General features: G+C 43.9%; 2 protein-coding genes across 8 annotated transcripts in view; one reads left to right on the plus strand and one right to left on the minus strand.

Annotated features, from left to right (window-relative positions):
* Positions 1–6,670, plus strand: part of LOC123110920 (uncharacterized) — a 43,474-nt gene extending 36,804 nt beyond the window's left edge. Inside the window, exons 4-8 of one of the 7 annotated variants that reach the window (XR_006453826.1) lie at positions 4,878–4,925; positions 5,626–5,679; positions 5,976–6,035; positions 6,130–6,220; positions 6,304–6,670. The gene's annotated coding sequence lies outside the window, so the exon portion shown is untranslated. Of the gene's footprint in view, positions 1–3,211; positions 3,275–4,877; positions 4,926–5,625; positions 5,680–5,975; positions 6,036–6,129; positions 6,221–6,303 lie in introns of all 7 variants that reach the window. The other 6 variants (XR_006453823.1, XR_006453824.1, XR_006453822.1 and 3 more) reach the window with 6 other exon arrangements.
* On the minus strand, positions 1,440–2,099 carry LOC123114712 (uncharacterized). The gene is made up of 2 exons (XM_044536145.1): positions 1,868–2,099; positions 1,440–1,798 (listed from the first exon to the last, which is right to left on the minus strand). The coding sequence occupies exons 1-2, from the start codon at positions 1,953–1,955 to the stop codon at positions 1,440–1,442; spliced, it is 447 nt and encodes a 148-aa protein (XP_044392080.1). The 5' UTR covers positions 1,956–2,099.
* Positions 6,671–14,751: the final 8,081 nt, after the last annotated feature.

Here is a 14,751-nt window from a genome sequence, read left to right on the forward strand (position 1 = left end):
TGTTGCATGCACACATTTTTGGGGTTGAGAGCACCGCATGGTCCGTGCATCATATGTTTCACCACCAAGGCGTGGAGTTCAGGATACTTCTGCTTGTCTGGGAGCTCGGCAGAAATGAGTCGGTCGTACTGCTCCGGAACGACAAGCTTATAGGCAGAATCCATGATAACAAAAAGTGTGCGTGGGGGAGGCCCCTCTTCTGGAACTCGACTACGTATACATGTGCGACAACAACACCCAAGATATTCTTCTTGAACAACATCTCTTTCATAGCCTCTAGCTTGCCATGGAACACACGAGCCACAAGATCAGGTCGGTCTTGCGCTGTCTGACCAGGAAACAACTCATTCGTTATCTCTTCCCAGTTAATGTTGCAGGTCATGGTCAAGAAGATGCCAGGCTTCCCATAGGTATGGACAATTGCCATGGCATCCATATGCCTCCGCTTCATGTCGCGGTCGCCACCTGGGTACGTTCCAGGGAGCACTATCCTTACTCCAACAGCGCTTGCCCGGGTCTCCCCAGATGTAATTGCATCAACAACTCCTTTATACAGGTCGGCACGGATCTTTGTCTGGTTCTTTCTGTACCATTTCAACCTACAACTCTCAATCTTGATGTACATGTCCACCCCCCATTGCTGGAGCAATCGTGCTCCACAGAGTATGGGATTGAATATCCTAGGTCGTGTCTGGAGCATGTAACAGTAGTAGTCTCTCACCGAGACGTGTAACCTGCTATTCCCCTCTGCACATGGATGAGTAACACGGACATTAGAATTCATATGAGAAGTATACAATTCATCTGAACGACAGAATACGAATAAGGCTTACCTGCGTCCTCATCATCATCATCATCATCATCATCATCATCATCATCATCATCATCATCATCATCACGTTTACCTCTTGGTTGTTGCACAACCGGCCAAGGGACATCACGTTTAGGAAGTTTCGGGTGCCAACCGAGCTCCCCCCTTGGGTAGAAGAGTGGGTAAGAGAGCGGGTCATACGAGCAAGCCGTCACATGTATACTGTGCCTCTGGTTGTCATTCCCGCAAAGTGTAATCCTACGATCGAACCTCTTCGCTAGGTCAGTGCCCTCCACCCAAATCGCAGTGACCTCAGATGATAGAGGTCTATTATACTTTCGTTGGTCTAGTCTCTGGTCAGTGTTGAGGTCTATCCTATAATCATCGAGGTTGTCCCTGTGCGCACTCAAACTCCTAAACTGCTGGGAGTACGGGTTTTCCCTGAGTATGTCCACTAACTTTCTGACAACATCCTGGTCTAATTGCTCGGTGGCAGCCTTGCGATGGGTTAGGCCTGGGTCGTCGTCGTAGAAGTACAACTGTAGATGATCTGGACGTGACGTTGGCCCGAAGAAATGAATGTTGTGGTAGATGGTTCCATGCGCCCGGAACGTGTACACCCCAGACTTCATGTTTGTGTAGCTTTCATCAAGGCTGACTCCGAGGGTTGTGAAGGAGAGTGGCCATTGAAGAACCGTATGTTCTCCCGAAAATGCCTTGAGTCCGCATCCATGCTAGACCAAAGCCTCATTAGCTCCGGGATGGGCTCCGGTTGCTTCAGTTGGATCTGCCCACTGCGACAGCAGAATCCCGAGGCCTCGGACACAAACTTCTTGGCCTTGCAGTGATCGCAATTTGCGGCGTGCTTCAGGATGTGTGTGTGGTCTGGGAGGTTTGAGTAGACATAGTCCAATGGATCATGGTCGACATAGGTATTGTGACTTGAGTCTTCCAATTCGTCGTGCTCCATGTCATCAGCATCTGAGCCTGCAAACAATGTTTAAAATTAGTGTGATATTCCCAACGGGTGGATGTTGCTCAAGTGGGTGTACATACCTTCACCAGCAAACAGGTAATACTCATCGTCAAAGAGGCTGTCAGGGTTGACATTATCATTCATGAGACGACTAAGGTAAGCGTCCATGTCGTCTGCTCAGGTGCGAAACCAATAAATGAGGGTTCAGTCTCAAGGGACGCAAGGAGAGTAAGGATGGGAGTGTTACCTTCACTTCTGATCGTGTACTCCGGTGTGCTAGATGAGGTCGAGGCACCGTGTGCTTCCACTACGGTAGGTTGTCCACTTGAGCTCATTTCCGGTATGGAGATGGACCTGACGGTTGGGGTCTTCACCCTACCTGCAAACCTTTCATTACGCCGATCTAGTAGAGCATTCCTCTCACCACGTGGTACCTTCTGTGATGTTTTTTGCTTGCCAATTTTCTCCTGACGCTTCTTCGCCGCCATACTTCCCTTGCAAGCTCGCTCTCTTGTCCTATGCCGAGCTCTGGACTCATGATTCTGCTCGTCCGCTCCGTTATCCGCTATTGTTACCGGATCACTGGTTAGCTGGTCGACACTTTTTAGGTCATCATCGATTTTGATTGGGTCATCATCTACAGCCCCGTCACCGAAGGTTCTACTTAGGTAGGCACCTGCAACATTTTTGAGTTGTCATAAACAACTGTTGAATGTTTACAAAATGAAAGCTGGTTCATGATGGGATAAGTACCATCGGTTTTCGGTGTTTCGAATGTATGTGGGGCTCTTGGTGACAGCAGGAACATGATCAATTTGTTCACCATGGGATTGTTGCCTAGGATCCAATATGAGGATACTATCGTCCAGCGTACTGGTACAGTAGGCGGCTGCACCGATACGGAGCAAGTAAATATTTGTTTAATGCATACGAACATAAGGTGTGGAGTACACAGGCGAGGAATACCGTAAGATTTGAAGGTGTAACCTCATGTGCTCGCCGTAGCTGAGGTTGCTAAATCAGGACGAGGCATCGCAATGGATTCAGCACACGGGGTGTTCCGGATAGCTTTCTCTCGCTGTCGGCGCTGAGCACTAATCTCCCCTTTCTGCTCTGGTGTTAAGCTATCACGATGTTTCTGAGCCGTTTCCCGTCTTTGCGTGTTTATTTGTTCCTTCTTCTCGTAAGCGGCTCGCCTCTTTGCGTTTATGATATCTAATGTGTTTGTGTCCTTTGGTGTCTTCATCTCGTAAGCTGCTCGTCTTTGTGTGTTCAACTTATCCTTTTGTTCTTGGTACCCTTCCTCTTCTATTTTCTTTTTATAAGTTGCTCGTCTCCGTGCGTTTATGACATCATTTTTTCCGTTGATAATGTCCCTTTACGTTGGCCCTCACAGCCCCTTATAGCTGGACCTGTTGTTGTAGGTCTATACACATTAGCATCCGAACCAGAACAATCAAGTTCAAAGCTCTCATGGTTGACTGGAGGTACAAAAGTAATACTCCCTCCGTCCCAAAATAAGTGACTCAACTTTGTACTTATTTCTGTTTCGATGTTTGTAGAAAATCAAAGGAGGTGTGAGTTCGAAAGTAATACCTGGACTACCTATGGGGAGTTCTATGGTTGACACAGAGGGGATTGTTGTTTCATGTATAATCAGGCCTCTCAATCCTTGTGGGTCAGCTGCAATGGCTTGCGAAAGGGATTGTTCAAATTATTCAAAATTCAATATGAAAGGCATTTAAAGATTGTCTCAGAGTTATACCTAGACTCCCTTTGGGTAGTTCAATGGTTGAGGGTGATGGGGTTGGTGCTTTGTGAATAAATAGTCCGCTTGATGGTTGTGGGTCAGATCGGTTGTCTTGCGAAAGGGACTTTGCTAATTAGTAAGAAACAACATTGAAGGTGAATTACTAAAAACATTACACAAATTCCATATACCTGGACCCTCTTTGGGGAGTATATTAACATTGGTGTCTTCACCAAGAGCGTGTCGGAGGCCATCTGTCGCATCCATCTGTCGCTGTCGGTCTTCCTGTTGTTTCTTCTTCTGATAAGATTCTCGTCTCTTTGTGTTCAACTTATCCTTTTGTTCTTGGTACCCTTGCTCTTCTTTTTTCTTCTTATAAGTTGCTCTTCTCCGTGCGTTGATGACATCCCTTTCTTCCTTTGATAAGGTCCCTTTACGTTGGCCAGCACGGCCCCTCGTAGCTCCATCTGTTGTTGTAGGTATACACACATTAGCATCTGATTTTGAACAGTAATAGTATTTATGGATAAAATCATGCACCATCAGGGTTGCGATATATTAATTATATACCAAACCAGATGATTCGCAACAATCCCCTCTGATGGATTAAATTTACCGCTTCATTATATTTAGAAATTGGAAGGAGGTGTGAGTTCGGAAGCTATACCTGGACTACCTTTGTGGTTTTCTATGGTTGACGCAGAGGGGATTGGTGCTTCATGTATAATCAGGCTGCTCGATGGTCGTGGGTCAGATGCAACGGCTTGCGAAAGGGATTGTTCAAATTAGTAATCACCAATATCGAAGGCATTTAAATATTACGATGAGTTATACCTGGACTCCCTTTCGGGAGTTCTATGGTCAAGGGAGACGGGACATCTGCTTCACGAATAAACAAGCCGCTCGATGGTTGTGGGCCAGCTCCAATGGCTTGCGGAAGGGATTGTTCAGATTAGTAATTTAACAATCACCAAATACCAATCAATTATCAATTCAATATACCTGGACCCTCTTTGGGGAGTCTATCAACATTGGTGATATCACCAAGAGGTTGTCGGAGCCCATTTGTCGCCTCCATTTGTCGCTGTCGGTGTTGCTTAGCAAGATTCACCCTTTCCGAACGAGAACCAAACGGGGTCAAGTCGTTTGAGGACATCACTGTCATAAACAATTGTCATTGGCAAAGCAGATCAATAAGTACCGTATACTATATTTAACGCACTTTAATCTACATTGAACAGAAGTAAAGTAAGTTCTTGGCATGTTTGGTACAATAATGCTTCTCTTCAGTTTTTGTGCCCAATAACCAACATTGTCATGTAATGCATTGCTTGCTACAGGTTCCGTAAAATGGCAGCGGGTAGAGTTCTTGTCCTGCACAAAGGAAGGTAACTAACCTTCTTGTATTATCTTTATATCTGCATGATTTTGGTGGAAGCAACAGAACAATTTGAAATGCATTGAGTTGTGCAATGGATTAACTACTTTGGTTCAAGTTTTCTTCTTCCTAGGCTGGTCGAGATTAAGAAAAGCAAAAAAAAAAAAAAAATAGGAGAGTAGATGAAACCACACAGAAAAGCATAGAGTCAGGGGACAACATGAAAATGTTGCTTTGGCCTGGCAGCATCATCTCGTCCTCCATTTGTAGTATTTTTTCTCGGACACAAATCTTATTTCTCATACGCCACTGACAAGACAAACTTGCTTGGAGTTTTGGCTCCAGGGAGCATATACTCCCTGGTGAACAGTAAATAGAAAACAAAATCCTGAAGATGGATCTTGTTTTGTAAACACAATAAATTTTCAAAATCCTGAAGCTTTTCTATAGACCTTCATGTTAGTATAACAAGCGTGCTTGCCAATTATCTCGGTCTACTCCTTGCTCTTGCTTTGGTGTTATCTGTCTATTTCTCTCCATACAGTTTCACCCTGACATGAAAAGCTAGTTCTTATTATCCATGTCATTTATTTTTGTATGCATTGGTAACGCTCATATGTATATATGTGCTAATCAAATATTTGGATTTTGAACCACCAGACCATTCAAATAAATGTATGGACTCTCACCTAAATATAACTAAATGGCAGGGATAGTTCCATCAGTACATGCTTGAGGAACACTATGTTTGACAACCAAGATAGGTTTGTGCCAAGTACTGATTTGTGAAAAGTATATATACAAACTGAAGATAGTTCCATCAGTATATATAGAAACTAAAGATAGTCAACTAAGTGCATATAAGTGCATACTGGATTCCATATCAATTATGTACCACAGTTATTTTAACAAGCTCTTGATAATTAAAAAAAGGAACACTATGGAGCTAATCTGAAACCGCACAATCATATTCGTGCTGCATTTATTCTGATAGCGTTGCTTGTTGAATAGAAATCATGTATATATCAAATTATCCTCCTTAGCCATGTTCTTGGTACAGGTTACTTCGGTAGAACGTCAGAAAAATTATAGCCGGGGTTAGGATACCTCTCGAGAAGCAGTAAGTTTTCGAAAGGGTTGAATGTATACATATGTCAAGCCTTGCTATGCATTGGTTGTATACTTAAAGCAGTTTAATCTAATACTTTGAACAGGTATATGCCTCGCTAGCACACAAGAACAGTCAGGACCATGTACGAATCGGACGAACAGTTGGGGCTATGTCACACCACCAATCGAACAGTTGTATAGTTAACCCAGTCTCTTCCCGCATTAGTTTAACCAGAAGCGAACTGTGTACAGGTTACTAACCTGTGTCTCGCTCGCAGCCGCGCCGGGACCTGTGTCTCGCTCGCAGCCGCGCCGGCACCCGTGGATCGCTGGAAGCCTCGCCGGCACCCGTGTCTCACTGGCAGCCGCGCCGGCACCGGGGGCAAAGTTTGAAGAAACAGGCCTCACACACCTGATCCGACGGCAAACTTTGAAGAAACAGTTCAAATCCACATGATCCAAATGCAAACCTGGAAGAGTGGAGAATCAGGCCTTGACTGCCCCGCTCGAAAGATGGGATTTGAAAATTATTTGTTGTATATGGAAAGAGAAAAAATATTAGATTAAACTGTTGTTTATGGAAGCTTCTCGTGACGGAATTTTCCGATATGATTCCATATGATTTGATTTGATTGGTGTCGTAAATTGAAGGGAAGGATGGAAGGGTTGTTGTTTTATATGGAAGGGGATGGAACGTTTGGCTTGGTTCTTGTGATGCATGAAAGAAAACAGGTCTCAGTTTTCGGTGGGAAGAAAAAAATCGGTGGGGGGAGGGATCGCCTGGTGCCGTGATCGATGGGACGGTGGGAACGAACGAAGCGAACGAACGACTTACGTACTGAGACATTAGAAGTAGAGATACTTCATATTTGATGTTAATTTGAGTTATCGGATATGCACATAACTGGAACCTGAAATTTTTGGTATCAGATATATGCATATTTTCCTACGGCTAGCAGGGACATACCCAATGTTTCTAATTCCAATCCACAAGACGCGGGGCCTAAATCTATAGCCACACCTCAAAATGAAACGTATCTATTATTAAAGCTCATCATAAGTATATACATAGGTGACTTAAAATAAATATAATATACCTAGAACAACTAACTGGCACACCTCAAAAGATGATATAGAAAAAAAATACCGTACTTGAATTGGACGATGTGGCTTAACTAGAAAGGATATGGCTCAAATCAACTTTTATACCCTGGGGACTTGGGAGTAAAATAATATACCTTCAACAGATAAATGCCATACCTCACAAGAATGAGATAGATGAAATAAACTTAATACTAAATTAGAAAATATGAGACAACTAGGAATGCTATACGTGGAGACATACCCAAGGTATATACATGTTATTTCAAGGTATCACATGTCCACCACCAGTAAAATTTAGACTTTTTGAATTTCGTTTCAACTGAGGCATATATGCCTACGCAAATCAAGGACATGCCCATTGGTCACACAATTTAATATGTCACCCGTACACTACTATGCCATTTTAAAAATATAATTTAAAAAAGGGCAAGCCAAGGCCAAGTGTCTTTTCCATATATATTGTTTATTTAAAATTTGAATTTAATATTCCACGGGTATGAGATACACATACACCACGTTCTAAGAACCTCCTAATTGAAATTTATGTAAAAATATTCAAGCTACTCTTTCGGGTATCCCATACCTATGCGCATTCATGACCCTATTATTTCCTCGGGTATCTTAGTAGTGGCAATCCCTATTTTCACCAGACATGTGGCCTTGTCTAATACACCATCCATTGAAATTAATGTTTCACATTTCCTAATCATTTTGCACTACTCCAAAGCAAAGTCGCTAATATTTTTATCAAATAATTAATAATGATATTTTGAGTTTCACATATCCTAATCATTTTGCGCTACAGTTAATAATGAGGCATCTCATGTCCATAACTTCACTCCACACTACTTTTCGAGTAACCCATACCCACATACGTTCATAATCCATTATATGTATACATTGATTAAATAATAAATCCACTTTATTTAAAAATCTTAGGGAATGAGTAAAGATATTTTCTGCATACATATACGTGTGAAATTATTTATATGGGGCTATGTGAACCATTTGCATCTCGTTGTAAATATATTTGAGTAAAATCAGTTTGTGTGTGCAGTGTGCTACCAATCAAACTATGAGAAAATTAGAAAGTTTGAACCATCCGTGGGTATGTGCTACCTTTCTATTTTTCATAAAATATTTACATTGAGTCGCAAGTACTCTTCTGTATGTTATATTCTATCCTGGTAGAAAAATGGTTATTATAACCTAATTACTGGATAGCCATATTTTTCAACGATTTATTTATTCTCAGTAATCACATACTCGCCATTGTGTATAAAGAACTGATGGAGATACATGATACCTTGGGGATCAATGAAAAAATGTACTCGAGTATCCACAATAAAATGATGTGTGCATACCCGACTGGACGCGTGGATTTAATCAGCATGAACTACATCTACAGAAAAATGTTCTCAAAATTGAGCACATGGGGTATACTTTAAAATCACGCTCAAAAATATAGTTAGACAAAATCAATACTTTAATTACGACAAATCCTCACATACCTACTGATAAATATCGAGTAATCTTGACAAATGCTCGCATACCTACTGATAAAGGTGCTTCCTTTATCATATATTACTTACCTTACGATCCATATATTACTTACCTTCCCGCAAAAAAAAAAAATCCTATTTTGTCCGCCGCATAAAAAAACATACCTATTTCAAAAACGGCAACAAGTTCTTTTTAATTGGAAATTTCTCTCAGGCAGGTCAATTAATGACGCAAACCAATTAGGAAGCGTTAATTATTTTGATAGCAGCATGGCAAATCATATGGAAGGTAATCATGTGCCATTCGTGGGTATGCACATGCAAGAAATATATGGAAACAGTACAAACTCTCAATCCATGTGTTGGCGGGTATAACCCGATAATCCGATTCGCCATCTGAACATCTGAACGATGAAAGGATTGAACGGTATCCAGTCAAGGTGCCTGGGCACCTAGGTGTCCTATATATATATATATATATATATATATATATATATATATATATATATATATATATATATATAGACGGTCTATTCTGCTAATATTAGCAGAATAATTATTCTGCACACCACTTCCGCACTGTACGTTCAATGCAAGTGCACGTCATTCTTTGAACCAAGTGTGCTGCAATACTCACACGAGTGAACTTCTCGTCGGAAAAAACTGCACGTGTTGTTTTTTCGGTACTGTTTTTGCTCTAATTTTTTAACCATTTATCGGAATGAGGCGTGTAATATACCGTTGAAAAGCTATGGATTAGGCGCAACTTCGACATGTTGAACACTTTTCAAGATTCCACACGGTTTAAGATCAGTTTTGAAAATGGTGCGGCCCATGACAAGTGCCAGCGAGCGTTTTTTCACAATTTCTTCTAAACCGCTCGTCGGAATGAAGCAAACGATACGCCTTTGGATAGATATCATCGAGACGCATCTTTTCCATATATAAAGTTTTCTCTTATTCCTTACGGTTTAAGAGCAGTTTCAAATTTACTAACTCGCGGAATTCTGTTTTTCAATTTTTTTCAAATTTTTGGTACTGTTTTTGCTCTAGTTTTTTAACCGTTTGTCGAAACGAGGCGTGTAATATATCGCTGAAAAGCTATGGACGAGGCGCAACTTTCAAATGTTGCAATGTTTTTGAGATTCCTTACGGTTTTAAGTTCATTTTAAAAATCGTGTGGCGGACGACGAGTGACAGCTGTTGTTTTTCATGAAATTTTTACAAACCGCTGCTCGGAATGATTCAAATGATAGGCCGTTGGAAAGGTATCGACGAGACGCAACTTTTTTATGTAGAACACTCTCTCTAATTCTTTACGGTTTGAGAGCAGTTTTAAATTTACCGAAACGCGGACACTCTGTTTTTCGCGACACCCAAATCTTCATATGTACTTCATGAGACATAAGAACGCACTGCTTCAGACTAAAAACCACACTGCATCAGACGGGCTACCGAACTTCATTGTGTTTTTTTAGACGTTAATTTTGTCAGGCGAGGAAGTGGAGTGTGCTTCACATCGGGCATAAGTGAACCGCAACTCTATCGAGAGCTGAGCCGCATGAGATTACAAAGTGAGCTTCACATCGGATCGGGCGTAAGTGGACCGCAAAACTATCGAGAGTTGAGCCGCTTGAGATTACAAAGTGAGCTTCACTTCGGGCGTAAGTGGATCGCAAAACTATCAAGGCGAGCCACATGACATTACAAAGTGAGCTTCACCTCGAGGGTAAGTGGACCGCAAAACTATCAAGAGGTGAGCCACATGACATTACAAAGTGAGCTTCACCTCGAGGGTAAGTGGACCGCAAAACTATCAAGAGGTGAGCCACATGACATTACAAAGTGAGCTTCACCTCGGGCGTAAGTGGACCACATAACTATCGAGAGGTGAGCCACATGACATTACAAAGTGAGCTTCAAAAATTTTACACACCAGACACTTTTGTTTACCAAGTGAACCACATAGGGTTTTACACTTAATCGCATCTAAGCATCATTTTCTATAACAAACTTGGCCTTGCAATTCTGTTACACAGGCTGTACACACAATTCACATAAAAATTATGGGGTAGGATAGCACCACGAGGCCTTCAACGGGACTCTGAAACCGAAACTACACTGCATTTGCACTGCGGTACTGCACTGAACAAACAAACGTTGTACTTGTTGGGTTGGATGGATGTGTTACTGCAAAAATAATCAAAAACTGTACTCAAACTGCACGATGTGGTGCAGACGCGATGTGGACTCGCGAGAGAGAGTTTGCTCAGCGGAGGTGAGCTGCACGGGGGCGGCAAGCGAGCTGCACGGTGAGAGGCAACCGAGCTGCACAGAGGCTGGCGATGCGGTGGGTCACCGGGGAACTGCACGGCTACAACGCAAGTACTGCACAGTCGCGACGCATGGACTTCCAGGGATCCAGCAACTGCATAGACGTGCCTCCGCCGACGAGGATCCCGCAGTGATGGTAGGACGCCCGTGGGAGCACACTCCCTCGTCCCTCTGCCCACCCCGCGCCATGACATGCATCCAATCCCACGGGAACGGATCAGGCGACATCCGACTCTCCTCTTACGGCCTCCTGTCCATCGCCGGTGTGCTTGGGAGCCGCGGCGACCTCGCTGTGGGGCCTCGACCGCGCGCCCGAGGTGGGCGAGGTGGGGCCACGACCTCTGCCGTTGACCTTGCCGTCAATGGAGCACCTCCTCCCCATCCTCCCATCGGAAGGGCGCAGGATAGGGGCGGTCTCGGCGGCGCGGGACAGGGGAACCCATGCAGATCTCGCCGGATTCGGCGACGAGCTGCGCGAGCAGGGTGGCTTCCGTGCTGAGGGGCCGGCGGTGGCCGGATCCGGTGGCTGAGGCCGCGCCGGAGGCCGAGGGCGGCCGGATCCTGCCATGTCCGCTGGATAGTGTGGAAGAAAGAGGAGCGTGGCGGCCGGTGTAGATGATGGTGCCCGTGGGACGCAGCCGGAGGTGGTGGTGGGTGGCGCCGCCAGAGAAGAAGGGTTGGGTAGGGGTGCTCCGCTCCGGAGGTGGGGAGGGAAGTGGGGCAGCGCAGGGGGAGAAGTGGGGCGCGGTGTGGGGAGGGATGTGGGGCGCTGCGTGGGGAGGTGGCTGGCTGGGAGGGGAGCAGGGAGTTTCTTTTTTTACCTCGTGCAGCTCGTCTCTTGCTTTTGCGGGGTTAGTTTGTAGTTACGGGTCAGCTCGGTACTGTTAGCAGAATAAGCTTTTTTGTTAGCAGAATAAGGTCTTAAGGGGTGTTATCATAATAGACCCACCCTATATATATATATATATATATATATATATATATATATATGAGTTGTGCATCATCTTGAAAAAACAAACATAACTTGGGCTGCTGATGTTATAGACAAGCTAGGTTGGGAGGCCCAGAGGCCGCTTGATCCAAAAAACGGTGAAACATGTCGTGGGTTGCCCATGTTAAACAACAAAACCTAGGCCATGGACTTGGTGGGCCCTGGACTGTCAGCCTCTTGACGAAGAGTTGTCTCCTGATTCCTCTTGTTTTGCTGACCATGTTGGGAACGACAGACGGCGGCGCCGCGGGGAGGGCACCAAGGTGGAGGATGACGTCGAGACCATGGACCGAACGAACTGGAGCGGGGGAAGGCGCGGGCGGAGGGGAGTACGAGGGTTGACTTGTTCGGATGCAGGGTGGCCAGTGGAGCTGCTTGGTATCGTTGTCTTTTTTCATGTTGGCGTAGCAGGGTTGATGATGATCTCGGCTAGTCCTTCTCCTGCCCGTTGCCGATGATCTTGTATTGCTTCTGGATGTCGACAAGCTTGTTGCACTAGATGGCCGAATCGTCGCGTTCTTCCTTCTCTCCACCGTAGCGAAGGAGAAACGGGCGAATGCTCCAGAACCTCTGATGGCCCTACAGCAGTGGTAGACGAGAACCTCGTCTCGCACGCATACCTCGAAGACCGCGATCCGCTGGTCCCTGTCAGGAGACAATGGATGGGCACAAGGTCTAGTCCTGCGACCTTGTGCTTTCTCGTCCTGTAGGTACTGCTTGAAGCGAGGCAGAGCTTCACCGAGTCCGGATCGTTGGTGTACATCACATTCAATTTGGTGCCGCCATGGGACTGAACAGAGAACTCAAAGGTGAACTCCTTGCCGAAGTCCATATCCAGCAGGCTCACCCCTTGGATCACCATTGGAGTCTCTTCAAGTGAATGAGTGAGTAGGCGGCAACAGCAGTTGGTTTTTTAGCTCTTGGGGAACTGGATTGAGCAGTAAAATGAGTGTGTATAGGTGACAATAGTTACTACCCCTCCTTCACCTGCTACATGCCCGACAGAATATGCACCCTCGGCGCATTCAAACGCCTCCATTAAGAAACCTATTCCGGCCATACACGTCGGTTCACGAGTGGGTCTGTATTGGTACAATAATAACAAGTGTTAGTGGTCACTTTACTTAAATTTAATTAGCTTTAATTAAAATGTATTCAAACAAGCAATGCATTGGCTTGTTCTATCAGTGCCACATGATCAACATGCACAACAATTAGAATTATTATTCTAAGGACGCACATGATCAACACATTTTCCGCACTTTCACACAGAAAATACTACCAAGTTTGAACAGTTTGTTATGGTTGCTGTCCTCTACATCATCATGCCGTGTTTCCCAGCTTGCAAGATTCAGAACCAACAAATGAGATTCAAGCAATAAGTACAACAAAGATGCCTACACATCTCATTGATTCCCAGCTTCCAAGATTCAGAACCAACAAATAAGATTTAAATAATAAGTACAACAAAGATGCCTACACATCTCATTGATTCCCAACTTGCAAGATTCAGAACCAACCCATTAGAGCTTTTGATAAAGTGAATATCGGGATTAAATCCATCTTGGCTAGCTGTGTCATACAACCCAAGAACTTGGCGAATGCTCTTGACCATCACAACATATGTAGTAGATTATTCCTGTTTGCATAGATAAGAAAGAGCACAATTACTATAATAGTGGCACTAGTTGAAGCAACCAGTGTGAGGGGCCCTATACCGCCACGACTCGATGTGGTGAACCTGAAACTCCACTCGGATGAGGTCAACCTGCAGATCCATGATTCAATTCATGCGCCTTTTTCTGCAGTTCACGTGAAATGAAGCAAAGATTGCATCATTCAGCTAGCAATAAGTACTTGCTCTCGTGAGCTGGCAGATTCTTCTTTAGTAGTTGCACTAAAATTTAGCAACATTGAGGTTGGCTGTCCTACTCATGTAAGGTGCAGCCATAATTTGCTTATCCTTTTGTGCAGTTCCACTAAAATAAAGTGCCATTGTGGTGACAGTGATGGCTCATCTTGCAAAAGCTAATAAAATGTTGCACGAGATTACCAACAGAATTTGATGGAGATTTTGGAAACTCCAATCACCATTTTGTGCAGTTCCACCAAAATTGAGAGATGTTGCCCACGTGACATTTTAGTTGAACTGCACAAGACACTCATTCCAAAAGAAAGTGTTTTGTGCAGTTTACCAAAAGGTCACAGTAGCAACAGGTGAAATGGATATCCCTATCTGCACAAAAGATAGAAAGTAAACAGTTGCTGGTCAATAAGAATATATGGAACATACACGAAATGAAAAGAAGCATATTAATTATGTTCATGGCAATCACGCAAGGACAGTAGAAAATTTAAAACGTCAGCAATGCTTCATGTTACCGGAAGCATTACGATCAACTATGACATTCGTCAAATATGGGATTACTTTAATGGTGGCGTTGCTTGTTTACCAGATACAGTAAATCAACAGCAGCTAAAAAGTTGGTTTAAGGGCATGGGACCATGGGGACACTAGGTCACTCAGCAGTGTAAAGAAGCAGCTTACTTATCATACTTGGGAAAATAGCAGGAGTACCATTTGTTAACACAGTTTAATTGCATCATATCACTGGAGGCATTAGATTAATAATAACACTGGTTAGACATGTCCTTAAGGTAACAGTGTGATCGCTTCATCTTACATGCGCCCTTACATTAACAACAGCAAAAGGTTGGTATAAGGACATGCGACAGTGGACGCATCACCACAATGTACCTACAAGGAGGCATAAACTGGTGATGCCGAGTTTGTT

Source organism: Triticum aestivum, chromosome 5B (genome assembly GCF_018294505.1).
Source record: "Triticum aestivum cultivar Chinese Spring chromosome 5B, IWGSC CS RefSeq v2.1, whole genome shotgun sequence".
NCBI lineage: Eukaryota > Viridiplantae > Streptophyta > Magnoliopsida > Poales > Poaceae > Triticum > Triticum aestivum.